Genomic DNA, 27,716 nt, shown 5'->3' with positions numbered 1-27,716 from the left:
CGCAGCCCCCGCTGGCCTCCATGGAGAACCTGCGCCTCGGCTTCGCCGCCGGCATCCTCGTGCTCATCGTCTCCACCTTCTTCCTGCTCGTCTTCCTCAAGTAGGTCCGCTTGGGCTCCCATCCCATTCCAGCCCGCCCCAGCCCGGTGGATGGACCCGGTGATGGGTCACGGACTGCTCGGGCCGCGGCCGGGGCTCAGCACCCGCCTGGATCCAGCCCTGGGGCGCGCAGGACGCTCGGCTGCCCCGCACGAGAGCCCCCGGCCATCAGACTCTTCAAACATTAACTTATTGCTGCGCTCACGCTGCCCCCGCAGGCCCCGGGCCCGCTCGGCGGGAGGCGCTCCGGCCCTGAGGGCTGAGGGCGCCGGGAGGGCCCCGCCGGGCGGGCCGGGGGCGAAGCTGCTCCCAGGAGACCCCAGCCCCTTGGCCGGGAGGAGAGAGCCCGGCGCGGCGCCCGCAGAGGGAGGAGGCAGCCGGGGACGGGCTCGGCCCCTCAGAGACGCCAGACATTAAAGCCGGCCATGGGTCCAGCACCGCGTCCGGAGTCCTTCTGTGAGCCCCTGAGCCTCGGCAGGCAGAGCAGGCACCAGGATGGAGCAGGGGATCCCCTCCTTCCCGGCCCCCAGCAACCCCCTCGGGCACATCCTCAGCATTTCTCCGCGGTTCTCCCACCCCGGGCAGAACTCAGCCCCGGGATTGGGGTTACCCCAGCACAGCCCCTGAGGCGGCATCGTCCCCTCTGCCCCCGGAGCCCAGAGCTCCCCGCTTCACCTCCCGGCACCGCAGGCACAGACAGCGTTAATTCAGATCCCGAGTCCAGGCCGGGGTGGGGAAGGGGTTGTGGGGCCTGAATGGGGGGGGGACAGACAGACGGATGGACGACAACGAGTCCAGGCCGGGGTGGGGAAGGGGTTGTGGGGCCTGAATGGGGGGGGACAGACAGACGGATGGACAACAAGTTTCAATGTTTCAATCCCAACTCTTGCACCACAATGCCTGCTCAGGGCTCCCAGGCACAGTGGAGCTGAACGATCCTGCAGCCCCAGAGCAGCTCAGGAGGGGCTGGCTCTGCAAAGCCCTGGAGATGCCCAAGATTCCCTCCCCTAAAAGCTGAGGGGAACCAGGCAAGTGCCCTCTGTGAGCATCACGGTTCTTTGTGCTGCAGCTTCTCACACGAACCCAGGCCAGGGGGAGAGCCCAAGGAGCCACAGCACAAAGCAACCTTCTCTCCTTTCCCACGAGAGAGCACCAACAACAAAAACAGACAAGAACAGCTTCTAGAGCAAATTATTCCCAATTTCAGGCAGAGCAAAATCAGTTTTCAGGTGACAGATGAAGCCAGACTAAAGTAAAGCCACTGCAAGCAAAAAATCCAGGTTTAATTGCACTTTATTTTCCAAGAAGTGAAATGTAAATGCCTCAGGGTGTCTATCTGTAATGGGGAAGGAGAAGTGGAAGTTGTTAGTATGAGCAATGATCGCTCCTGGGACACTGCAGGGACGGGCCCAGATGCCACAGCAGGGACACTCAGAGCAGCACAAGCACCCCCAAAATCCAGTTTCAAACACCCTCATATTGAGCACTGAGTGATGCCCAGCTCAGGTCACCCTGCATGGCAGCAGGGGGGCTGGCACAGGCTTTGGTCTCTGTCCCAATTTCAGCTGCATTCAGCAATTTGTGGAACTGAGGTGGGGCACAGGGACCCGCCACACCCCAACAGCAACACCCAGTGCTCTTTTGGGTATTTTTCTCCCAAGAAATCACCTTTAAGAGGACAGAGATCTAATTCTACACCTGCCTTTAGAGAGACTGTAAAGGCAGGTGTAGAAACGAAACCATAGAATTAGCAGAATTAGTTTAAGTCCATTCATTTTATGAAATTTGTTTAAAAGACTTCTGGGGTGAAGTTGTGTTAGTGCCCATGAGTGGAGAATAAAAGTGCTGTGAGAGCCCCAGGCTGTTTGCCCAGCTCTGTCCTCACTCCTTTTCCTTTGTGGTCCCCTCAGAGTGCAGGGTGACACCCCAGACTGCCCAGCCCAGGCTGGGCCTTGTGTCCCACCCCTCTGTACGGTCTGACTGCTGCTGGGATGGGCACACGTCAACAGCAGCAGAGCCAAAGGCACGGGAGAGGGGCTGGGCTGGGGGGAAGGAGCTACCAAACACAGCACATCCCAGAGCTGCTGCTCCCACAGGGAAACACAGCCAGCAAAAGCCACCTCAGCTCTGGGCACAGGAGAGGAGCTGCCTGAGTCTGACTAACACACAGCAGGGACTGTGCTCCCTGTGCCAGCACAGCTGCTCAGGCCCTGCTTTACCAGAGCTCCAGGGGCCAGCAGCACATGTGCCACAGCTGAGCCAGTGCCCACCTGAACCAGCTCAGCCCCCAGGGCTCCCCAGGCTGCTTGTGCAGAGCCAGGGGTTCCCAAGAAACACCTGACTGGGATTCCTGGGGGAACCTCCAGTGGCACACGGCTCAGACACAGTGGGGACAGGGTGCAGGGTCCCTGGGAGCCACCTGGGGACTGAGAAATGTTCCAAGGACGTCATCACTGGGGAAGGAGATTTTAGTCTGATTTTTTAACAGGGCATTGCCACAGCAGGGTCCCACCAGACTTGCTCTGCTGAAGCTCTTCAAGTTCCTATTTGCATAAAGTTTGAGATTAATGAATCCAGGGCTCAGGGGAGGGGGACAGTGGGTGGCTCCTGCACTCATCCCAAGCCCAGGGTGTTTGGCAGCTCAGAGTGATGGGGCTGAGCACCCACAAGAGCAGGAAGAGCCCCCCACTGCCAGCCCCCATCCAGCTGCAGGACAAAAGCTGGGAAGCCCCTGGCCCTTCCCAATGTCCCACGTGGGCAGCTCATCAAGGGCTCAGAGCACAGGAAGAGGCCATGCCCAGAGGAGAGGGCTCAGCAGCCACATCTTCATCCCAGCCAGTCCAGGTCATCATCATCATCGTCACCGAAGAGCGGCGCGGGAGGCGGGCGGCCCTTCATGCTCTGCAAGCCACACCAGGGGAAACTGGTCAGCCCCAGCAGCTTCTGGCATTTCCTAATCACCACACAAACTGCTCTGGAATCCCTGCCAGCTTTCAGGAGCTGGGAACGAGAAGCCTCATTACCCAAGTTTTTATTTCTCATGTGATGGTTTGCAGTTTAGATTAGGTTTAGATTAGATAGCAGGAAGAAATTCTCAATGGGAAGGAATGTAAAGCATTGGCACAGGCTGCTCAGGGCAGTGTGGAGTCACCATCCCTGGCAGTGTTCAAAAAGTGGGTGGATGTGGTACTTGAGGACATGGTTCAATGGTGAATGATGCTACATGGATGGCTGGACTTGATGGTTTTAAAGGTCTTTTGCAACCTTAAGGATTCTGTGGTTCCATGATTCCAGGAGCTGCTTATGGGCTAAAAGGGACTGGAGAGGGGCCAAACACTAAAACCCTTCAATTAACCTGGCAAGTCCCACTGATTTCATGGCAGCAGGAATCTGTCACCACTCCCTCAGCCAAGCCAGCCCCTCCCAGCTCAGTCACCAACCCCAGACACTCCTGATTTACACAGGGAATGGATGGGGAGCCCTGAGCTCAGCCAGGCCCCCACTGCCACAGGGAGGATGTTACAGACAAGCTACAGACCATGCCTCACTCAGAGCAAACACCCAAATACCAAACACCCAAATACATACCACCTCCTCCTCATCCTCCTCTTCTGAGGGAACTTGAGGCTTCAGTGGTTTAGGAGATGCTGTTTCAAAGAAGTTGTCATCCTCAAAGAGGCTGTAAGGAGATAAAGAATGAGCAGCTGGCTCTCAGAGGATGGGATTTGCTTTTACAAGTTCTGTTACTGAGATGGCAAAGCCTCTTCACCAAGGGAAGCCTTTGTGGCAGGTACTGCTCAGCAGTGCAGGGCAGTTCTGGGACCTGGCAGGATCACTGCACAGGAACTGCACACCCCCCTGGCAATGTTCTCCACTGCCTCCAGCAGACATGAGGCTGCTTGGGGCTGCTCCCAGTGGAATGTGCCCTGGGCAGCCTGGTCTGTGCCAGCTCCTGGCTGGTGCCACCCAGTGCCAGCACCATGAAGGGGCTGCAGCCCCCAGCCACGCTGTCCTGCACACCTGGACAGCTGTCCCAGCCCCAGCTGACCCCAGCACCACCCCTCACCTGGAATCTGTGTGCCTGGGGCTGGAGCCCAGTTCCTGTGATCCTGGAGCTTCTCCCAGGACAGCTGAGCCTGGCTCTGCTCTGCTGGACACTGAGGCAGGTTCCTGCTCAGAGGCAGCTTCATCCCACAGCTCTGTGCCACTCCCCTCCTCCCCATTTAAGGGAGGAGGCTCTAAACCTCCCCCAGCCTCCTCTGCCTTCTGCTCCACAGCTGGACGTGCTGGAGGTGCTGCCTCATGCCCCTCTCCTGGCTTGGCTCCTGGCACAGAAGGCTCTGCAGCTGCTGCCTGCAGAGACACTGCAGAGGGATCCTGTTCTGGGTCAGCCTTCCCAACGGGAACACTGTCCAGCCTCTGCTCCAGGCCAGGCACAGGCTGCCCTGCAAGCACAGGCTCCTTCTCAGCATCCAGGCTGGAATCAGCTGTGGGAGGGAGATGCTCCTCCTGAACCTTCTCTTCTTTTGCTGCCCCACTGCTCTGTGTCTCCTGCTCCTCCCCAGGAGCTGTGGGCCCAGCAGGGTGAGGAGCAGCCTGGCCTTGCTGCTCAGACTGCAGGGAGCCTCTGGTTGCCTCCCCAGGATCAGCTGGGGGTGCAGTGCTCTGTGCTGAGCTGTGCTGCAGGGGCTCTCTGTGCTCAGTCTTTGCTCCAGGTGATCCCTCCTGTCTCCCTGCTCCTGTGCCAGATTCCTCACTTCCACTGCCATGCTCTGGTTTCTCCTGCTGCCTGTCGAGCAGCTGCAGTGTCACAGTCTGGAAAAGGGAGTGGAGAGAACACAAGTTGCACCCTAAATACAAACCATCACAGGTCCCTGTAGCACCTCCTCCTACCAGGCTGCTCTGCCACCCACAACAAATTCTCCTTCAGTTATTTCAATCTCTCAGCACAGATTTGAGGTTTCAGCCCAAGGCTCTCTCTCCTCTCACCACTGCCATACCTTGATAGTGTTCATGACAAGCCCCAGGACTGTCCTGCCACTGTACATCTCATCCAGCTCAAATTCACCCCGAAGAGACTGAAATACACCATTCATAATCTTCTTTACCTGCAAAACAGCATGACAGGAGACAATTCATTAGCATGTGAAGCACTGCACTCAACACCAGGCACTTCTCCAAGGGAAGGAACAATAAATCCAAACACACACAGGTGGTTTTTCAAATAATCTACTTTCCAAACCAGAAATCCTCACCACATCAGGCCACCTTAACTCAGAGCCACTCTATGTGACCCAAATTTATCCCCCCAAAATGAGGCAGGCTGCACAAAGCCAAGGCAGACTGGCACTTCTTTCTTATTTTAGTTTTTAAATCTAAATCTTTTTAAACCTCAAACAAGAAGAAATAAAAGTCAGGCAACAAAGTGGGCAGCAGGAAGATGGAGTGAGGCTCTTTACAGGGGATGGAATAACAGGACACAGGGAATGGCTCCCACTGCCAGAGGACAGGGATGGATGGGATATTGGGCAGGAATTGTTCCCTGGCAGGGTGGGCAGGCCCTGGCACAGGGTGCCCAGAGCAGCTGTGGCTGCCCCTGGATCCCTGGCAGTGCCCAAGGCCAGGCTGGACAGGGCTGGGAGCAGCCTGGGACAGTGGGAGGTGTCCCTGCCCATGGGAGGGATGGAATTGATGAGCATTAAGGTCTCTTTCAACCCAAACCATTCTGTGTGACCATGACTCTAGGAGAAGATCCCATCCCTTCTTCCTCTGTGGACAGTTACTACAAGCACAGTTCTCTGTGGAGAAAATGATGTTTTTCCTTCTACTGTCAGTTCAAAGAGAAATAACTCAAGGTAGATCTGTTTGCTCAGGAAGGAGAAGTACTGGAGGGTCAAGCTCACTTGCTCAGCGTAGTCTGCAGGGGAAGATCCACCCTGGTCCTTCTGCAGCTCTCGGATCCGTTCCTCGTAGCGAGCCCTCAGCACCCCCACGTCTGCCTGCAGGGCTGAGTACTGCCAAGGGAAAGCCACCCTCAGAGCTGCTCCTCACACCACAGCCCCAGCTCGAGGGCTTTGGTGAGGCACTGACTCTGAGTGGGGCTTTAAGCATGTCACAAAAGACTCTGCTGAAAGCAACAGCACCAAAATAAGGACAGCCAAGCCAGCCTTGGAGAGTGACAATTGTGTCATCAGCTCCTCAAGTGCCACCAAGAGCAGGTGGGTGCAGCATCACTGAGATCCCAGTGAGATGAAGGCTGGGTCTCATTATTGGACCTGCTCTGGTTTGCTGGAAACCACATGAAATTATCCCTTCCCCACCATATTCTGGAACTCCCATCCTTGTTATTCTGGACTAGCCTGAGGTTGGTGTTCCCTGCACTCCAGTTCCCATCCAGCTGCTGTTATTCCTTTACCTTCTCTTGGATAGGCTCCAGCTCCTCCAAACGCTGCTGAGCCTCAGACAATTTTTGCTCCTCTGCTTTTTTCGAGTGTTTGAGAGCTGTGAGCTGAAACACAAGAAGCAGAGCAGGTACAGCCCCTGGCAGTGTCACCCACTCCAAACAGCCACTCAGGACAGTGCAGGTAAGTGGAAGTTGTAGCTGTTGCTGCAGTTCAGCACTATCAGCACCTTGGCTCTCCCTCCTCCATCATAAACCCAACCCAACAGAACACCTGCACCTGCAGATGGCCAAGATCAAGCTCCACAACAGGCAAGAAGTCAGAAAGTCAAGCCCCAGTTAGGTGGGAGAAGACTGTTGGTTACAGCTGCTGGTGTTTAGAACAATGAAGAACAGCTCTTTACCTTCTCCTCCAGCTGGGCCACCTGGTGCTGCAGGGAGTCCCTCTGCTCACACAGCTCCTGGCACTGCCGCGCGTGCTGCTCCTTGGCTGAGGCCAGGGCACGCTCACACTTGGCTTCACACTGGGACTCCAGCTCTGCCTGGATCACTGACAGCTGCCCATGGCACAAGAGACACCATCAGGAACACACACACACAGATCTGGGTTTGCACAGCAGGTGAAAGCCCAGGGCTGGACACCCACAGCCAGAGTGCTGCCACCAGCTCCTACCCACACCTCTCACTTCAGCTCCAGCCACAAACCCCCAGGCTGGCCAGATGATCTGGCTGAGATTTTGGATATTTTGGCATATTTCTGAACAACCTTTCACTCCTCACAAGTCCCACATTCTTCTCTCTACCTCACCCTCAGTTTGGTGCCTTTCCTTTGCCCAGTTTGACACTAACCCATGAATTCAAGCAGGTAATGCTTTCATTCTTCCCCTAGCTGAGCATTTTCACATTATTTCCTACCTGTAGGCTCCCACAAGCCCCCCAGACGTGGAGCAGCAGCTCCCCTGGGTCCCCACCTGCTCTGCTGCTGCCTGGTCAGTCGAGGTCCGGGCCTTTTTCAGGAGCTGCCGGAGCTTGTCCAGCTCCTGCTGGTACGACCTGCGAACTTCCTCCATCTCCTCCTCTGCCTGGGCTCTCTCTGACAGGGATTTCTTCTTCCTCTCTGCAAGATTCTGCAACGCAGAACATGACACAGAATAGGCCAGGCTGCACCAAAGCAGCTTTTTTCCTTCAGGTAGGAGTTTCTTCGGGCAGGGAACTCCATCACTTGAAATCAAGCTGAGGCTACCTCAGAGGGAAGGAAGGTTGATGCATTACTGGGTAAGACATTAAAGAAATAAATTAAAAATAAATTTAGAAATAAGAAAAATCATTAAATAATAATGAATAATTATAAACAATAAATGAATAATAATGAATAAACATAAGCACAAAGGATCCACCAGCCTGCAGATGAGTCAAGATTTACTTAACTTACATATTTAAAAGCAAGAAGCTTTGGTATTTGGGTTAACCTTCAGTGAACCAGTGAAACTATGTTGCTGGCACTGGACATACCTTTTCCAGAGTCTCCTTTTCCACCCTCAGGTCTGTCAGCTCTTCCTCCAGTGCTGCAATCTTCATATCCAGCTGTTTGCGGCTCTGCTTCTCAGCCTTGAACCTGCTCTGAGTGTCCTGAGAGGCTTCCTGCAGCTCTGCAAACAAAGCCCCACATTTCCCTGTGAGTCTGGGTGCAACTCCCACTGCAGGGGAGCACATTTTGGGGGCTGATGGGGAGGAATAGTTTCCTGCAAAGTGCAGTTAATAACTCCACTGGTGCCTGCAGTGGGGACTAGAATTCATCAAGAGCAGCCTGTTCCAGTGCTTTGCAACCATTTCTGTGAAGACATTTTCCCCAATAGCCAGCCTAAATTCCCACTGGCCCAGCCTGAGCCATTCCCTCTCCTCCTGTCCCTGTTCCCTGGGAGCACAGCCTGACCCCCCAGCTGTCCCCTCCTGTCAGGAGTTGTGCAGAGCCACAAGGTCCCTCCTGAGCCTCCTTTGCTCCAGGCTGAGCCCCTTTCCAGCTCCCCCAGCCTCTCCCAGGGCTCCAGCCCCTTCCCTGGAATTGCTCCAGCCTCTCCATGTCCTTCTCATCATGTGGGGCCCAGTGGGGCCACAGCAGAGCCCAGCACAGAGGAATGAATGAACACCTCAGGTTTATCTCAACTTCCACTGGAACATCTCTGGCTGCTCTACAGGATGTTGGACAGAAAAGCCAAGAGATTGTTCTACAAAAGGCATTCCTGTAACAGGATGATTTTGTTTGTTGAGTGTCCCACTTTGCCTTCAGTGGTGACAAGGATGCACATCCCTCAGGTATTTCAGTGCACCCATACCCTTCCATCCCCTGTGACTGATCCCAGGGAAAGCAGGAAGATGCCCCAGAACACAGGAAAAAACTACAGCTTACCAAAGAAAAGAGCCATGAAGGAGCTCTCACCTGCCACCTGTGCCTGCAGCTTGTTGAGCTGTGCTTCCTGTCTCTCTGCATCCTGCACAGCACAGGAGAGCTGCTTCCTCAGGTCCATCTCCTTCTTCTGGTGGGCAGTGAGCTCCAGCTGCAGCTGGGAAACCTGGGCTGTGGCAGCTGCCAGCTCCTCTGCAACTTTGGCCTGGAGCACAAAATGGAGCAGGGGAAAGGGGAGGAAGGGATTATGAGGAAGCAGCAGAACTGTTCTCTCAGGAAGAGCTGGAAAAGGGCTGGAGACCTTATCAGGGAAGACATTTCCAGAGTGAGGAGGCAACAGTGACTTTTTTGCCATGTCAGTTTTGTCCAGACTGATTAGAAGGCTGCACGAGGCCACCAAGAACCTCATCACCACATCAGTTCAACCCAGTGAGTTTTCCTGAAAAGGTTAAATATGTTTAATCCTGGTACCAGTGCCTGGTGACTCTGCTCAGTTTTCAGGCTATGAAAACATCTCATTGAGTAAAAAGCCTGGGCTTCGACATCTAATTGTCTTCCATAAGTTTACAAATCACTGAAGAGCCACTTAAACACAGGCTGGTCCCAGCCAGGAGAGCACCCTGTCCCCAGAGCACACAGCACGAGGGCACCTTGGCTGCCCATGGCAAGGCTGGCCTTTCCCAGCACAGCTCTCAGTCATCTGGGGACCTGTTCAGATTTAGGATTGCAGAGAGTCAGTGATTCACCCAAAACCAGGCACTGGCACAGCTTGTTAGACAACTTGTAAACAATGTTAGCAGGGGCTCAAGGCATCAAGACAGACACAAAGTCCCATTCCCAATCTTGCTGAGTGACACACAAACTTCAGAGGATGCTCTGCAAAGACAGAATTTGCACAGGGAATCCCTAAACAGCTTCCACACCTCTGCCTATTTTGAGATTCCCAACAGTTTTTTCACACTCTTGAAACAGGTAAGGTCAGGAGAACAGGATTTTCTCTCTGCTTTATCTCCCTAAGAGAATTCCCTCCACACGAGGACCAACACCTTCTGGCACAGAAGAGCTGTGAGCTAAATTGCTCCAACCATGGTGATGATGGGGATGTGCTGACCTGGAGGGCTGGGATACCACACCACTCATTTTAAAGAGGAGGCAGCATTTCAGAGAGTGGCCAACACCAGATCTGCTTTCCTCCCGTGCTTCCATAAATGTCCCACTGCTACACTGACTCCTGGCATGCTAAAACCAAACCCCATGGCACAGCTAAAGACATCTAAAGGTTATTTTAAGCTTTGCCTCTGTCTTTAATGGCAAATGAAGAAAACAAAATTAGGAGACCCTGTGGCAGGAAGTGTTACTAGACAAAAGTCTCTACAGAGGATGCTTCATGTCCACAGCTCAGCTCCAGCCTCCAGCTTGCAGGCACCAGGAATCCTGGGTGAGCTGTACCTGCTCTGCCAGTGGTCCTGTTCTCCCATGGGGAGTGGAACAAGCAGCAATGTGAGAAAAACTTTGGAAAGGGCTCCCCAAGAAAGAGGGGGCCAGTGGGAAGACACTGCCAGCTCTAAAGCCCTTTTCCAGTGAGGGATCTGTGCTCATTCAAGCTCTGAGACAATTCTTTTCATGCCAATCAGTGTCTAGTTCAAGAGGAAGCTGGGCTGGCACTTCCTAGGGCACAACCATCCAGCACCTACACAGTCAGCAGACACTGCCTCACCTGGTCCCAGCCCCGATCCACTGGCAGCATGTGCTGGGAAGAGAAAGCAGCGACAGGAAACAGCAAGGGTTAAGAACATAACTTGAAAGGCAGAGGCATTCATCAGCAGAAAAGCAAAATGCTTCATAACAGGAGCCTAAGGCATGCCAGAGAAGCCTTCAAATTATTCCAAGGACTGTAAAAGCTTAAACAGAAAAGGGAGTGAAGCCTGATGTAAAAAGAAAGACACTAAAGGTATCCTTAGGGTAGGGTATGTCACACTCCAGAGCTGGGAGCACTCCTGGCTGTGACCTGCACTGCAGAGGTGGAGGATTACTTATGGTTCACAAGCCTTCACCTAAAGCTGTGACTTGCTCTGCCAGGGCCAAGGATCCACAACCTAAAGCAGTGAGCAACCAACACCTCAGTGACCCTGGGTACAACCAAATAAATGGTGAATAAATTTGTGTGTAAACAATGGATAAACAGCTTCCAATCAATCCTCTTCCTTAGGATTCAGTAACTGCAGTCCCAGGGCAAGCTGGGTAAGACAAAGGAATACCAGCCCTCATATTTACAGTCAATACTCCCACAGAACCAGGGGAATCTCCCAGTGCCAGGAAGGGCTTTCCTGGTCTGGCCTGAAGCCTGTTCATGTAACACCATCCCTGGGCAGGGGCTGCTTAGTCAGGGGGATCCTGCTGAAGATGAGGCCCAAAAGACTCCTGAGGATCTTCTACTGCCAAAAGATGACTCCTCCCCAAGTTTTATTGTACCAGCAGGATGCTGTCCTCACTGAGGAGGGAATTTAATTATTATTTCAGTCTGACTTATTCCTGGTTAGAATCTCTCCCACTCCTACACAGGGTGGGTGTGCAGCCTGGGCTGGGGTGGAAAAGCAGCCCCTTCCCTGCTGCTCTCAGCCCTTCCCTGCTCTGCTGCTCACCACCGAAAGCTGCAGTTCTGGTCAGCTTTAGGTGCACCAAGCTGTGGTTCTCACACAGAGGAAACATTTGTCACCTCACATCTGAAATGGAGAGACAGCTCAGCAGGAGAGCACAGAGCAAGACTGGACTTGGTGCAGTTTAAGAAGTGCTTGGGAAAGCAGAGCAGGCACCATGCAATGGCAGAGCCAGAGCAGCACTCCTGGGCTAGGCTGGCCTACAGGGATGGTTCAGGGTATGCAGCCATGCAGAAATGCATTTCACTGGTTTAAAAGCTATTTCCCAACAGCTCCTGTCATAAAAGCACATTGTGTTACTGGGTGAAACAAACAGCTTCTGATTAGCATTAAAAAAAAATCATAAAAATGCAATGAAGAAACTCCAGTAGGAAACATATTTTTTCTTGTATCTATAATCACTCCATGTCAGTTATATAAAAGGAATAAAACTCTTCTGGAACTATCAGTGCAACTAAATAACTGAAGTATTTCCAACTCAAAAGCCCTGTGATACACAATTCCTCAACAGATTGGCCATGTGCCTACACAGTTAACAATAAAACAGACACTCCCCTACAAGGCAACAATATTAAAGTTATGACAGCACGAAATGGTTTTATCTCTGTGATGCTTTGGTTACAGAAGCCATCAAAATCAATTTTTTTTTTCAAAACAAAGTTCAAAACTGCAGTTGCCTTCTAAGAAAACTGCCGTGACTAAGAAGGCTTCAGCTTGTTTTAATGCAACACCCCTGGCTTTGTTCATGCCACTGTTACCTTCTCCTGCTCTGCATGCAACACTCTTGCCTGCGTGCTCTCATTTGTTGTCTGCAGGGAGTGGTTCCTCTGCTCCATCAGCAGGTTACTCTGCTCCACATACCTGTGAACAGGGAGACTCTGTGGGCATTCCTGGAAACCTTGGAGCCAAGGGCTCACACAGAAAAGGTGATTTTCCAAAGCACAGCAGCTCTCTGCTGAACTCATGACAAGTCCCAGACAATGTGACAGGATGTGCTGATCTCAGGGTGGGAGGGCTGTGCCTGGCACAGCAGAGCTTTTATCAGCTGGGATAAGTCCTTCACCTCTCTGAAAATGTCTCTTGTTCCAAGAGTTTTGGTAACTTGGTAGCAGCTGAACTTCACAGAGGGCACCACATCCCCTACAATTTCTTCACCTCACTAAAAAGCCAGCAAAAATGAAGTAACCCCCAGAAACAGGGCAAGCATGCTCAAAGACAGCATGAGGGATTTTGTTCCCCTTTTACACATTCATGTTTACTGTAAACCAGAGTTTTGGGGATAAGCCCTGCAGAGAAGGGGTGGGAAGAATCCCACACTTTTAATACCTTAGGAAAAAAAAATTCAAAATATCAGAATATGGCTGTCTCCTAACAAACACCCCTCAGCTATGCCCAAGTGGAAGCTGGAGAGTCTGGAAATGCAGCGAGGTTCCCAACCCTTACCTCTGGTTGCGTTCAATCAACTCACTGATCTTCTCATTCTGCTCCTCAATCCGACTGCTCTTCTCAAATATCTCCTGCTTCAGTCTCTCATTCTCCTAAAGCACAGCTCAGCATGAATATTCAGCTTACTCAGATTTCCTTGCAGCAGCTCCTGAACCTTTGTTTTGCACAGAGGCAGGACAGTGCTGAGGCTCATCCCTTCTGTGGGAGCAGCCCAGGAAGGCACCTGCCTCATTTAGCAGAATCCTGGCACAGGACAGTGGCTGCCAAAACACATTGTGGAAAATACTGTGTCTGGTTGACTTTTCTACCTACAAACCCCAAGTTTTTAAGGCTGCTGCTTAGAAAGGCTTCAAAGCATAAAATTAAATGGTGAATAGCAGAAGGAGGTTGTTTCTACAAAGTGGTACTTCAGCTGTGAAATTGCTCTGCTGGAGACTGGGGGTTAAATCCATAATGGCTTGAGAAGCTGAACTTCTCCCACGTGAACCTTTAGTCAAAGCCCATTAAATACCCACAACTCTGACTCAGAAAATATCCAAACCCCAAAATGCTGAGAAGAGCTTTTTGGAGGGGCAAAGAGGGATGGGAATCATTCTAAGTCTCATCCTCATTCTGACCACACAAAACCAGAAGCCATGGGTGGCTGGACATTTGCCCTCATTAGGGATAATGAGAGCCCCAGCTCCTGATGGCAGTGGAAGCAGCTGGCCATGCTCACCTGGATGATGCGCTGGATGTTGCTCATGATCATGGAGGCTTCCATAGTGACAGAGGAGATGCCAGGCAGCAGGGAGCTGTTGGCAGTGCTTTGCTTCTTCAGCTCCTCCACCTGCAGGGAGAAACCATTCTTAAGCCATTTGAAATGAATTTATGGGTGCAAAGAGGCATTTCACTGTTCCTTCTGCTCAGCTGAAGGCAGAGCAGAATCAAGGCACTGAATCAAGTGTGACACCTCCCAGAGGGCAGGGAATCCTCCAAACAGTGCATCACATGATATTCAAGACAGTAAGACAGCACCTTTCCCCAGGCCTAAGCTTTGTTTTTACACAGCAGCTGAACTGTTGCCACTTGAAGGTGTGATAATATTGGAATTTTACTCATTTACTGTATCACTTAATGCAGGCATTTAAATAGAGCCAAGTGCTCTCAGCACACCTGGAGAGCAGAAATGTCCTGGGCAGCCAGGTGATCCATTTTACATTTTACCCACACCTGGCAGCCAGGTGATCCATTTTACATTTTACCCACACCCTGGCAGCCAGGTGATCCATTCTACATTTTACCCACACCCTGGCAGCCAGGTGATCCATTTTACCCATACCTTGGCAGCCAGGTGATCAATTTTACCCATACCTTGGCAGCCAGGTGATCCATTTTATCCACAACTTTGCTCACAGCCAGTCGTATTTCTGTGTTGTGCTGCCGAGCCTCTGTCATCAAAAAGGAAGTGACATCTCCAGGAGCTTGGAGGGAAAGAAGAGAGATTTATATAAGGGGAAACACCTACACAGAGACACAGCAAAAGCTGGGTAGCATGAAGCCTGCCACAAGCAAAGCCCAGAAATGAAAAGGACATGGTATTTGGAAAATGAGTAATGTAGGTATTTCCCAAATAACCTCAACAGACAAGTCTGAGTACAAGAAATTCTTGAGCCATGTGACAGCTCAGCTCAACGAGAGCAAAGCCCCCAGACACACCAGAGGTACAATCAAAGCAGAGGCACAGTCAAACCACAGCAGTGAAGGTCAGCTTCTGAACCTGCACTGCAAAAACAGGCTCCAAGAAAGGCTCAGCTACACTCAAGACTTCACCAACTGGGATGCCTTAATGGTTCTTTGAATGCCTTTGGTCCTTCCTGGGTTTTGCCTTCTACAGTTCAATTCTTTCCCTGGCTGGTAGTTTTAATTACAATTGGAAGCACCAGCTACCAGATTCCTTTAGTAATACCCAGTCTTAGGAAGACACAGAAATTCCAGCCCCTTTCACACTGCACAAAGCTCTTTAAGGTAAGAGATGGGTATTTCTTGGGAAGTGTTTGCCCCTATTTGCTATTGAAAAATAAGCATTTGTGAAACAGCACAGTGGTACCACAGCCCTAAATCATCATCCCCAACTGTTACTGCAGGTGTTGCAGCCCTCAGAAGCAGGTACCTTTAAAAACATACCTTGGTAAGGAGCAGGATACATCTGCCCCACAGGCTGGAGCTGAGAGGCAGATGCAGCAGTCTGGGGGTAAGCAAATGCCACTCCTGGATATGCCTTGCAGGACAAGTTCAATAGGTTAGAATGTGTTTTGCTGTTTCCCCACGTCCTCACAGTTTCATATTTTTTGAAGCCCAAGAGCAAGGATGATGTTTGGAAAGAAAAGCCAAGAATTAAGGAGTTGGAAAGTCAAAATACACAACAGTCATTGTGAAAGGAAAATAATAATCTTCTTTTGAGGATTAGTTAGTTCCCACCTTCACTCAAATTTCAGCAAAACTGTGTCATCCTACATTTGTGAGAGTCAGATCAGCATGTGAACAGCTCCCTCTGATGTTAATTTGAACACAAGGTTATTTCCTAAAAAGGGCTCAAAAAGCACAACACAACTTGATTGCAACTTTACTGCTCATTGCTGAGGAACTTGGAAGTTTTTGTTATATCTACTACAAAACCAGATATTAAAGCCTGGTTCATGCTCAGTTTGAGAGCCCATCATAAACAGAAAATTACCCCTTTTTGAATAAATTTTAAGAGGCATGTGATGAAAACCTGAGAATGTCAAAGAGTCACAGGAAACAGACTGGAATTCTCACCCTTATTTTAAAGTCCTTGCTCCCAGCAATGGAGAAGACTCAGGAGAAAGGACAGAAGTGCCAATATTCTCCTTGATTTCATTTTGGTACCTGAAAACCCTGTGCTCCTCCAGGCAGAGCTGAATGGGGCTGGATCGTTGCAGGAATTAAAGCAGCAGAAGATACTGAAGGTGCAGCACCAGATGCTTGAGGTACTGAAAAGGAAGAAATAAAGTCAGCATGCTATGAAGCAGCTCAAAAGAATTTAATTCACCTAGTGTGAAATGGCAAAAAAAAAACCCCATCAACAACCAAACCACTAAATAGACAAAAGTTAACAAAAGCCTGTATGCAACCTTGTGAAAATTAAATCCAGTCAAGCAAGCGATAATAGGTCAAGAAAAGAGTAACTTTTTCAAGGAAATCCCACTTCCAGCTCCACTTAAACAACCTCTTTTCATTCAGAGTTAGCTCTGAAGTTCCCTGACACAAAGTGTGACTCAGACTGCCTCTGAAGGCTCTCAGCTGAGCAGCAGCTGATGTGACCATTCCATCATGGGAAGGCACATCCAGCCCTGCAGAGCTGCCAGCCCAGGCTGCCCCTCACTTGGATTTCCATCATTCCTAAAAGTACTGTTCACTGGCAAAGGACTTGTAACATTCATTTACCCATCCCATGGCCTGCAAATCTCAGTGCCCAGTGACAGGACAGCTCAGGCATGGTGGCTGCTCTCCCTCAAACACAAGACCACAATGAAGAAACACTCCAAGGATTGTCTTGTTCTCCATGGATTAAGTGTCTCGTGGATCAGCAAGCCTTATCAGAAGCTTTCAGCTCATATTTCAGCTCCTGGAAGGAATCCTCTGTTCCCCCAGCCCTCCTGGAGTGGAAAGGGAGCACAGCAGCTCCCCAGCACGTTACCTTGTGTGGACACTGTGGGCAGCACTGCCTGAGCTGGCTGGGAGGGTCTGCTTGAAGCCACTGGCTGGGTTGTCCCTCTCAGAGTATTGGGATCCTAAAAACATTTCTGCATGTTACAAGAAACACCAAAGAACAAGGCAACAGCCTGAGCCCAAGGTCACTTGAGAGCAGGTGTTCCCCCAGGAACCCAAGTGGAACCTTTCTGTCACAGAACCAGAGCAGATTTCCTGGACAAGGGCAGAGCCACTGCTACAGATCCCACTTTAAGCAACCCCCAGTGTAGGAAAAGCAGTGAAAGAGTCACCCTGCTGTGACTGGTACCTCTATTTCCGAGTCACTGGAGTCCAGCTGGCTCCCTGCTGTCCCAGCAAGGAAAGGCAGCATGGGCTGTCCCATTTTGGCCATCCGAGAAATCAGCTTTGCCTTTGCTACATCTGGGTTCTAAAAGAAACATTTAGTTACTCTCCCTTTGTCTCAGCCCAGGCTTTTGGGGTATTACAAACACTTCTAAACCTCTGACTGAATTTTGACAAAATTTTTCAATGACAGTGTGAGAATCTACTCTTCAAGCACACAAGGTAGCACCAGGACTGTTCATCTGGCTTGTTTCTATATCCTCTTTCTGGGATGACAGTGCTGTCACTACAGAGGAAAATCTATCCCTGCACAAAACAACAAGAAAATGTGCGAGTTCAAGAGGCTGCTTAGCAGATTTTTCTGTCTGGAGGCACAAAGTCTTCTTATGCAGCTCTATAAACTTATCCTGAATGTCCCAATTCATTTGTTACCTATTTTAAATTTGTCCATTTATCTCAAAAGACAACCAGCCTTGTAAACATCCTCATGACCAAAGTCACTTTGCTGTTAAGAGTAGGGACTGGGGCTGGGGTTCCTCAGGTCCTGGTAATCACAGAATCATTAAGGCTGGAAAAGACCTTTAAGGTCATGGAGTCCAACCATTAATCAAGTCCAACCATTCATTCCTACACAGACAAGGCCCTAAGCTGCTGTAAGGTGAACATTCCAGTGTCTTGCATGATGCTCACTTTATCTTCAGCAGTACCCAATGCTTAAAGTGCAAATAAACTTCTCTACTCAGGCTTCAAGTTAGGAAAAGGCAGCACTTACTGCAAGCTGCTCACTGATGGAGCTGGACTTGGCCCGGACAGCTGGCTCCCTGCAAAGCCAGACAGGAGAGGAGATCAGCCAGGAGCAGCTCAGGAGCCAACATTCTGGATTTATAAATACTGTTAAATACACCTCTCCCTAGGAAAGCTGTTTTCACATTTCATGAGCATTTATTTTAGCCTACACTTTTGGAACATTTAGCTGTAGATATGCTCAGGACACCACTGTGGCCCATTGATTATAGAAAGATAATTTTGTTTGCTTTAATAACCAAGTTCTGGTATAAATAATTTTAACCAAGCTGATTAAACTACTTATGGCAACAAGAGCAGCACTTACATGGACTCCCTAAAAAGGGTGACCCATTTAATTTAAGGAAGAGAACATAGAATTGTTAATGTTAGAAAATACATCTAAGGTTGAGTTACCAACCACTAACGCAGCCCCAGCATGTTCAGCACTAAACCCCATCCCCAAGTGCCACATTTGCAATCTTTGAACACCCCCAGGGATGGTAACTCCACCCTCAGCAGCCTGTGCCAATGCCTGACCATTCTAGCAGTGGAGGTTTTCCTAACATCCAGCATAAACCTCTCTGGAGTAACTTAAGAGGTGATTTCCTCTCCCCAGCCACTTATTACCTGGGAAAAGAACCCAACCCCACCTGGCTACACCCTCTTCAGGGAGTTGTGGAGACTGAGAAGGTCCACACTGATGCCAATGATGCCAGCTGAGATGAGACAGCTGTTAGAGCAGCACCCACACAGCTCAACCCCACTGGATCTCAGGAATGCTGGAATGTGAGATGAGACAGCTGTTAGAGCAGCACCCACACAGCTCAACCCCTGGATCACCTGGATCTCAGGAATGCTGGGATTACTTCCTTCACTGGAGCCCATTCCAACTGCTTTAGTCTGGAAGTCAGCACTCAAGCAGAAAATTCCAGCAAGTCCTGTTAGCAAGCCCTGCTCTGCCACATGGAGGGCACTGAGCTGGCACAGAGGCCCCACATTTGCCAAGTGAGGTGTTAGTGCAGCACACAGAAATCTGCTCAGGCCATGCTGCCCCTTACCCAGGCTTTGGAGGGATGGTGGAGGGAGGCACCAAACCCGAGTCTGAGGAGAAGCCATCTGAGCTGGGAACTGGAGAAGGTGCAGGAGAGTCCCTTGAACTGACACTCAGCCCATCTGAACCAGAGCACTCCTTTGCCAGTTTCACCTTAAAAAGCATTAAGCAAAAAAAGAGATGTTTTTCTGAGTTCCTGCAAAAATTGTCATCAATTTATTTGTGATGTCACTGCCTGTGGAGCTCCTGCACTTCAAGGAAAAGCAGCCAATTGATTCAGAGCTGGAGAAGCTGAGTCTTTACATCCTCTCGTTCCTCCCACAGTATTTTGTTTTCCCAAGTGACTCACAAATAAGACAGCTAAAAGATCCCAAGACAGTTACAACAGACAAAAGCCTTGAGGGATTTTCTGGGTTTAGGGCTCTGTTTTGGGTTTGTTTGTTTGAATTAAAGATACACATCTTGCTGAGGTCTCTAACAGTTTCTGAGCTGCAGTTCTCACACTAACAGCAGGTTCCCCCCTTGCAGTCACAAAGCAGATGGAACCAAACATTTGGCAGGAGACACTCACCCGCCTGACCTCCACCTCAAACACCAGAGTGGAGTCTGGAGGGACACGAGCAGCCACGCCCTGGGCCCCGTAGGCCCAGGCTGGAGGGATGATGAGGAACCTTCTCCCTCCTTTCTTCATGCCCAGCATTCCTTCCTCCCAGCCCTTTGGTGTGCACAGGCAGCAGAAGGGAAAGCAACACTGGATCAGTGACATTATTTACCCCAATTAAGACAACGTCAGGCAAAGGTTCCAAAACACATATACAGAGATTCTTGCAAAATCCTCTCTATTTTCAATGTGCAGCACTAAATCTTTGTCTTGCCACAAATCTTGACAGCCAGTTTTAAGTCCCAGTGTTAACTTAAGAATAAAGATGGAGCTCCACCCCACAGTGGCAAACTCACTCAGCATTCTGGGGGAGAACTGGACTCCAAAGATATCTGAATTGCTCTGGTTAGATTTACAAAGCAACCAAAGAATATAGTTGTAATGAGGGACATGAAGTCAGAGCAATGCAAGCTGGCCAAGGGATGCCAGCACTGAACAAGATGGCTCTAACAGCCAGGCAAAATTAGTAAGATACAGAATAAAACAAAGTAGACAAATAGCACATCTTCAATAAAAGACAATTTGTAATAGGTCATATTTGAATTATACAGGTTATACACAAATTACTCAGGACATGGAAATGACCTGAACAAAATCATCTGACTGAGCAAACCCTGATTTTATGGGATAACATAAGGAAGTAACAGCTACTGGATGAAAAATAGTTTCCTTTAAAAATAGGGCTCCCCAAGAACAAGGGAATGGATGGAGTGACTTCCAGAAAAACAAAGACAATAAAACCCCAGCTCCTGAAAACAGGAAGTTTCTTTTTTTTTAACCAAAGAGGACAACTCCTGTCTAACATTGATGTTGAAAAGGAGACTGGGCTCTATTGTGCAAAGCTTGAGTGAGTCACTGTCACAGAGTGTTTGCTAATAAATGACACAGAAATAGCAAGTATGAATCCTGAACAAGATGTGCAGTAATTCAAAGCTCTGAGACTTCAATTATTGTAATGAAAGTGCCAGAAGTTGTACCTTGATGACCTTTCCAGACCCCAGCTTCAGCCGCAGCAGCTTGTCTTTGTTAACATTAGAGTCAAACACCTGGAGAGTTGAACAAGAACACAATATGCATGGATTTCCCACTGTTTCAAGATTCTGAATGCTGCTTTACACATTCCATAAACTCTTAAAACCTCTGGTTAAATGCTAGTTCCCATCTCACTACTACCAGAATTAATTCTCAGCTGTAAGACAGAGCTTTAGTCCATTTCCTGAAGTACAATTTCATAAAGTGAAGGATAACTGGAGACTCAGACTTCAGACCTGCTTTAGGACAGGACTGGGTCAAGCAAAATACAACATGAATATTTAATGTGTGAGAGAGCCCACAGGAGTTTAAAAGCATTTCAATCACCTCCCTCTGGACAGTATCAGAATAACACAAACATTAAGGTTGGAGGAGCCCTCAGATTACCAAGTCCAACCATTCCCCACCACTGCCCTGTTCACCACAAACCATGTCTCAAGCACCACATCCAGATGGTTTTTGAACACTTCCAGGGATGTGACTCCACTGCTGCCCCAGGCAGCCTGTGCCAATGCTCAACAACCCTTTCAGTGAGGATTTTTTGTAATATGCCAGAACCCCTTGATATTCTATAGGCAATACAGATGACCCCACTTACAGTGCCACAAATGCCCAGAGCACACTTGAACACCAACACCAGTACTATGCTGGATGAGCAGGCTCCTCCCAGGGTCTGTCCCACTCAGCATCAGGAGGTGGCAGAGGTGTCTTTACCTGTCCAAGCCCGTTGTTCTGGAACAGCCATCCTGTGTAGGCAACCTCCAGGGAGTCTCCTCCTTCCACCCCCTGCCCTTCTCCCACGAGGAGATCCTGGCAGAGGACTGAGTCCAGTGCTGGAGAGCTGTTGCATTTGGCAATGCACACCTGCAGAGGAAAAGCCTGGCAGTGTCTCTGGCCTTCAATGGACAAGTTCCACCCATGAATCTGATGCATTCCTTGCTGTTCTCATCAAGCCCACACTAGAAATGTACTCCCAGGGCATTCCACTGCTGCTGATTAAACACCCTCTGCTCTACAGAACCACTGATTTGCAGCACTTGGGAATCTTGAGAAGCAACAGGCTCCCTGCCTCAGAGAGATTTGTTTTAATGAACAAAACTCAGGGCAGGCTCCTCTCAGACCTGTCTCCATCACAGTTATGCACACACTCAAAGCTGAACTCCAGTGAAAACAAAACTTGATTTGCCCCTGCTGTAAACCAGCCACCAGAACAGCCTGGCCCAGAGGGGAGCAGTTACCTGCTTACTGAAATCCACTGCTGCCTTTTCTGACTCAAACATGATGGACCAGTTCTGCCTCTGATCATCGTAGAACGTGCTGTAATTGTTGGGCTGAACCTGTGGAGAGGAAATCATTTCAATCTTAAACATTAAGTGAACTAAAAACCCACATCCAAAAGAAGCTTAAAATAAGAGCTACTGAGATTAAGCAGAAAGAACCCTGTTCTGCTGCCCAAGTTCAAAATTAGCCTTTATTTACATGCTCATTATCATGGAAGAATTATTATAATTGGAATATGTGAGCAAATATTAAGTTCTTCCTACACGCTGCACTTCAAACAGGAAGGTGAAACCTTTCAGAAACTTCCTTCTTTAACATATTCTGAGAATTTTTAAGTGAAAGTAATTTACATTTCACAGTTTATTGTATTTAGGCTTCCAGAATCAGTTGGAGAAATCACTTCTTCCTCACTTCTAAACCCATGTCATCAGAAGTGACTATAAAACCCATTAATTTTTCAAGAATGTGCTTATAAAAAACTAGAGAGCAAGGTCTAAGCTGGGACAGAAATTTCATTATTTTGGAGTGAAATTTCTCTCTCCTAGAAAGAAATTTGATGCCATCTGATGACAAGCTAAGAACAGTAAACCAACACATCAATTTTCTGTAAAACTGGCAGAAATCAACTTCCTGAGAGATTCCATTTTAGAGCTCACAATGCTCCAGATTGTTCTCAACAGCAGGAAAATGCTGAGTGTAAATTTTCTGAGAGAAAACATTTCCTTGCTATCATTTCCTTCTGCTTACTCAGTTGTATTCTCTCAGACACTTAACTAGAAATTCTCAGCAAAAGGAATTTTGCTACTTTTATCCACTACAGGGCTGCAAACCCCAAACACCTCTGTGAGCACAGGTAATAATTTACCTCCTACAGGAGCCTTGGTTTGGAAACCTCCTGAGGAGGTGCTCAGCCAAAGGGAGCTGCCACAGCCTCTTGTGCAACACATGAGGAGGACAGTCACACTGGGACACCTCCTGCTCTGCCACTCAGATATTTGATCTCAAAGGTTATAAACCAAGGCTTAAGGAAGAATTTTACAGCCAACTTTCTGGGTTTTGTGATCAAAAAAGGCTTTTCCAAGGCAAGTCTCACCGTGAGCACAAAGCCTGGGTGGATCCTTGCAGAGGTGATCTGTTGCTGCTGGCTGATGTAAAGGAGGATCCTGTACTGGATTCCACAAGGAATTAGACAAGGAAAAAGAACAAAAACAGGAACTCAAAATGTCTTCAATTCTAAGGTGCTTTGTCACACACAGAGCCTAAGGTTCAGTACTTATTTGTCAAATATATCACAGCAAAAATACTTAACAGTTTTGTGACACTTATTAAAACTGTTTTTTGCTCAAGGCTTTTATTTAGCTGCAGCAACTAAGCAAGTGAAACTCATTGTTTTATAATAAACAAGATGCTTTAACTAATTCCACATTTTTCATGGTTACAGTGGAAAAAGATGGTGCACTAACCCTTCCAGAGACAGAATTCAGCACACATGGCATCAAACCATCAGAGTCATTTAGGCTGGCAGAGACTGAATGATCCAAGATCACTCCCCAGCACTGCCAAGGCCACCACTGATCCATGTCCCCAAGTGCCACATCCACATGGCTTTTAAACCTCTCCAGGGATGGGGACTCCCCCACTGCCCTGGGCAGCTGTGCCAGGCCCTGCTCACCCTTTTGGGAAAGACATTTTCCCTGAAGAGGTTTGTTGTGAAATCTTTGCATCAACCTATTCACACAACACACTGAGTTGGAGGGAGTTTTCCAAGTACTGAACAACACAGATATGAGATTTATTGACATATTTGGCTCTACTAAACATAACCTGTTATGGAGATGTGTTTTGCTTTGTGCACCTGCAGTGGACACAGCTCAGTGGTGAACGGGGAGTGACCCAGTGGATGTGCTATCACACAGGCAGCCTGAGGAAAGCTGGTTCAGCTCCCTCCTGCACTGCCTGTCCTCCCCAGCTCCCCCAGAGCAACACAGCTCAACACCTCCCAGATCACTGACTCAGGAATTTAGTTACCAAACTAAGATTTATTTTGTTCTTGCCAAAGCAGAAGCAACTTAGTGAGACATGAATGAGGACTTGGGGGATGTGAAACATCACAAATACAACACCAGGGAGGGGTGAGAGTTTCCAAAGTAGCTTTCAAACACACCAATTTACTGGGCACCTCAGTTCTGTGCTCTTCAAGGAACACTTGGGAAGGAAAGATGTTTGTGATACCAAAAGAACAAAACTTAAGCAAAGCATCTCTGTACTGCTGGACAGAATTTTCCTTTATATCCATTTCCATCTGCAAAAATATGTGATCCAGTGGTCAAAGACATTTTGAATAAATACCAAAATGACTTCCAGAAACACTGCAAACTATTTCAGGCACAAGTTGTAAGAGCTCTTACAAACTCACAGACTGCAGGAGAGAAAGATGTCACCAAGGTGGATGGCTGAGCCCCAGGAAAACCCAGGAGGCAGAAACAAAGGTAGCTGGAGACCAACATCAAAAGCAAAACACCTTGGGAGCTCACAAAAACACCATCTCCTAGCAGTGAGCCCTCAGCATGGCAGAGCTAGGGAAGGAAGTGTCTCTCACCTCTTTGGTGGCGTGGTTCCCCACTACAGCTGCTCCATACTTGCCTTGCTTCAAGTACTGCCCATTTGTACTGGAAGATAAGGGAGACATTCAGCTGCACAACTATCCCTAACTCAGAATGCTTTAGAGTTCAGATCCCTTTTCCCAGGTGTAAAATGTCAAGCAGCCTTGCTTAGCTTAGAGACATTCCTGCTTGCCCCCAGGCAAGAGCACACATTGTGGAGTGAGTTGAAAACTGCTCTCACAGATCCAGGGCAGAAACGTTCCTCCATGATGGGAGCATCAAACACTTTTAGTGCTGTCACTCTGCTCATGTCTCAGTTCTCAAGTGCATGAACCACAAGCATCTGAGAGAGCCTCTGAAGCAGTGCACACCTCAGCCCAGCAGGCAGGACACAGCTCCCAGCCACAGCTGCTCTTCACCTCACAGCTGCCTCACCCAGAGCTGCAGAACAGCAACTCCAACTGTTCTTGAGCAGAACTTCCACTGCCCTGCACATCCCCCCATGCAGACATGTCTGAGGATGAGTGTCTCTTCCCATTCACCAGGAACACCTCCCCTCTGGGCTGGGGACACAGGCTGCAGTCACTTACTATCGATAGGCGAGCACGGCCGTGGCCACCAGCACCGAGGGGGCTCCTGAGGCCACCGGGGCCTTCTGGGGCTGCCCTGTGGGGACAGAGACCAGGGACAGCTCTCAGAGGCACAGGGCTGGCTGGGGGCACCGCCACAACACGCTCCTTCCCACAAGGAGAAATAACTCCAGTGGGAAATCGCAGAGAAACAAAGAGTTCCACAGTCACCCAAGGCCAGCTGAAAATCCAGGTGCAGGAGGGCACTGGAGGGAAACAGCCCTGAGGAAAGCTCAGGGAATTCTTGGCTCTGCTGCTCTTCACACGGGCCCTTGTTCTCCCCACACACACGTGCTGCTGAGTGTACTCCCCATGCTCAAGGCCAGTTACTCACCAGCTGCTGTCTGACCCTTCTTGGGCTGCTTTGGTGCAGTGAACTGGAAGAACTCATTTCCCTGGCTTGAGACTGTTTGATCCAGGCCAAAGAGTGAGGCTAATCTGGCTCTAGAAAGGGAAATAAAACCATTTAACCTTATTTAACATGGGCATTATACATAACAAACACCCTTAACTAGAAGTTCTATGAAATACAAAGTGTTCACCATCAGTTTGGAAGTAAACAAAGGGCTGCAGGTTAAGTTGCTTTATGCTAATTAACCATTTAATTTTGAATAGGCAGAACTTGTAGATGAAGAGGTTGGGAAAGTGATACAATCGTGTTTCATTTCCTCAAAAATCAACTGAAGGTGTAAGCACTGAAACTACACAAAAAAAAAAAAAAGAAGTTACTTTGAAGCAATGACTAGAACTAGCTTGACATAAAATAGCTGATTCTTACAATACCCAAAATAATATGGGACAGAGAAACCACCATTCAGCTCCTGGAGCATTTTGTCTTTAAATGCCCATGAAAAACAGTCTCCTATTAAGTTTTAAAACGGCAGAAGCTCTCCCAGCTCAGGGCAGAGGGTTTAAAGCTGGAGGTTATTCCATCAGGATACATTGTTTGCAATTTCACTGCTTCAAGGCCAGTTCCGCTCAGCCTGTACCTGATATCAGGGGGCAAGGGACTAATTCACACAAAGGATGACACCACTGCTAGTGAACCTCCTTTAAAAAACAACTAAATTTTCTGTAGAGAGAGAGGATTAGTTTGTAAGAGAAGCTCCTGGAAGGGGGCGGGAAGGGGAGCGGCAACACGTCAGGATACAAACCCTGGAGGGGCAGCCCGGGGATCCCGGGAGGAGGCAGCGCGGGGGAACGGCGCCAGGCTGCCCTTCAGGGCTCCCACCGCCCCTTACCCGAGTGGGGACACCGAGCTCCCCGCCCTGGCCGCCCCCGAGCAGCGGAGGGGTCCCGAGCAAAGCGGGCTCTCGGCCCCAGAGCCCTGCCCGGGCACCCCGGGGCCGCCCCGAGCCCCGCCGGCAGCCGGGCCCTGCCGAGCTGCCCGTCCGGCGCTCCCGCAGCGGGACGGGAGCGGGGCACAGCCCCGCCCTCAGGCCGGGACCAAGGCGGGCCCCAGGGGATGGGCAGCCCCGGGACGTGAGGGAGGAGGTGCGGGGCCAGCTCGGTGTGGGTGCAGGTAGCGCTGCCCGGGCTCCGGGAGAGGCGCCCAGCCCGGCCCTGCGGTACCAAGGTGAGAGGCGGCCGCGGGCTGCCCTTGCCGTGAGGGAGCCGTGGCCCGCCGGGGCTCCGGGCCGAGCCGCGGGGCCCGCACGGCTCCGCTCCGGGCCCTGTGCGTCCGTGGGGCTCGGGAGGGACGGCGGGGACACCCGGGCGCTGCTGAGCTCCAGGCTGGCTGTCGCTGGGATACCCAAGGGCACCAGCCGTGCGCTGGGTTCCTGACATCCCAACAGTTCCTTGCGTGTGAGCAGCCCCTCTGAAGCAGGTTCCACGTTCCCCTCGTGCCTTGAGAAGCACACCGTTTTGGTGGTTTGCTTAATGAGGTTTTTGTAGCGTGTGGTGGTTTTCCTGTGTTTTCCTCCTCTTGGGGAGCTGGTATCTCTATGTGTTTATTGAGACCGGCTGGCTTTAATTTCACCTTAGATCCAAATGATGTTGAAATGCAGAAGAACAATGTGCAGGAGGTCAGAATGGCAATAGGGGTTGATATTTCCTGGCTCTGGGTATTTGCTGGTACTGGTTGGAGGTTTGTACTGACTGGACGTTTGAGTCTGAGCAGGAAGCTGCCAGGTCTGTTGTGGAGCTGAGTTTGCAGTATTTCAGGAGTTTATTGCAATAATTGAGATATCAGTGGTTCCACTTCTAAAGGGAGAAGATAAAGGGGTGTGTTAAGCAGCTTTTATATTGCAGAATGTGTGATGAATTTAGAATGAAACCTGGAAAGGGTCAGAATATTATTTCTGTAAAAAAAAAAAAAGAAAAACCAAACCCACTATAATAATCTGGTGTAAATTCTCGATGGGAGGAGATTGTTCCGACCTTGGTAAGGCATGAACTTCCTTCCAATGGGAAATGTGCTCCCTTGAATGAAGAGAGTTTGTTGCTTTGGCTCCTGTATTTCTTCTGTCTGGTTTGTTGTTAATGAAGTTTTGTTTTTTAAGTGGTGAAGACCCACGTGGCTAAGTCCTGGTGGGGCACTTCAGTTTAGGTTTTACAGGTACAGATATCACAGAATATCCTGGGCTGGGAGGGACCCACAGGGATCACC

General features: G+C 49.6%; 2 protein-coding genes across 2 annotated transcripts in view; one reads left to right on the top strand and one right to left on the bottom strand.

Annotated features, from left to right (window-relative positions):
• Nucleotides 1-1,374: 1,374 nt before the first annotated feature.
• FKBP15 (FKBP prolyl isomerase family member 15) lies at nt 1,375-26,893 on the bottom strand. Its single transcript, XM_039720342.1, has 29 exons — nt 26,445-26,893; nt 25,440-25,549; nt 25,067-25,142; nt 24,473-24,542; nt 22,967-23,041; nt 21,831-21,929; nt 21,307-21,456; nt 20,538-20,606; nt 19,471-19,614; nt 18,907-19,052; nt 17,835-17,883; nt 17,028-17,147; nt 16,707-16,800; nt 15,896-15,999; nt 15,173-15,266; nt 14,360-14,469; nt 13,725-13,835; nt 13,004-13,098; nt 12,319-12,421; nt 8,937-9,108; nt 8,012-8,148; nt 7,471-7,626; nt 6,904-7,056; nt 6,515-6,607; nt 6,003-6,113; nt 5,100-5,207; nt 4,166-4,914; nt 3,688-3,778; nt 1,375-3,000 (listed from the first exon to the last, which is right to left on the bottom strand). The coding sequence occupies exons 1-29, from the start codon at nt 26,891-26,893 to the stop codon at nt 2,926-2,928; spliced, it is 4,113 nt and encodes a 1,370-aa protein (XP_039576276.1). The 3' UTR covers nt 1,375-2,925.
• SLC31A1 (solute carrier family 31 member 1) overlaps nt 26,539-27,716 on the top strand; it is a 27,269-nt gene continuing 26,091 nt past the window's right edge. The window contains exon 1 of the mRNA XM_039719810.1: nt 26,539-26,681. The gene's annotated coding sequence lies outside the window, so the exon portion shown is untranslated. The remainder of the gene's footprint in view (nt 26,682-27,716) is intronic.

The sequence above is a fragment of the Passer montanus genome, unplaced genomic scaffold (genome assembly GCF_014805655.1).
Source record: "Passer montanus isolate IOZ18808 unplaced genomic scaffold, ASM1480565v1 scaffold43, whole genome shotgun sequence".
Classification (NCBI taxonomy): domain Eukaryota; kingdom Metazoa; phylum Chordata; class Aves; order Passeriformes; family Passeridae; genus Passer; species Passer montanus.
Note: the sequence above shows the minus strand (reverse complement) of the source record. Positions and strands in the feature narration are given on the sequence as shown.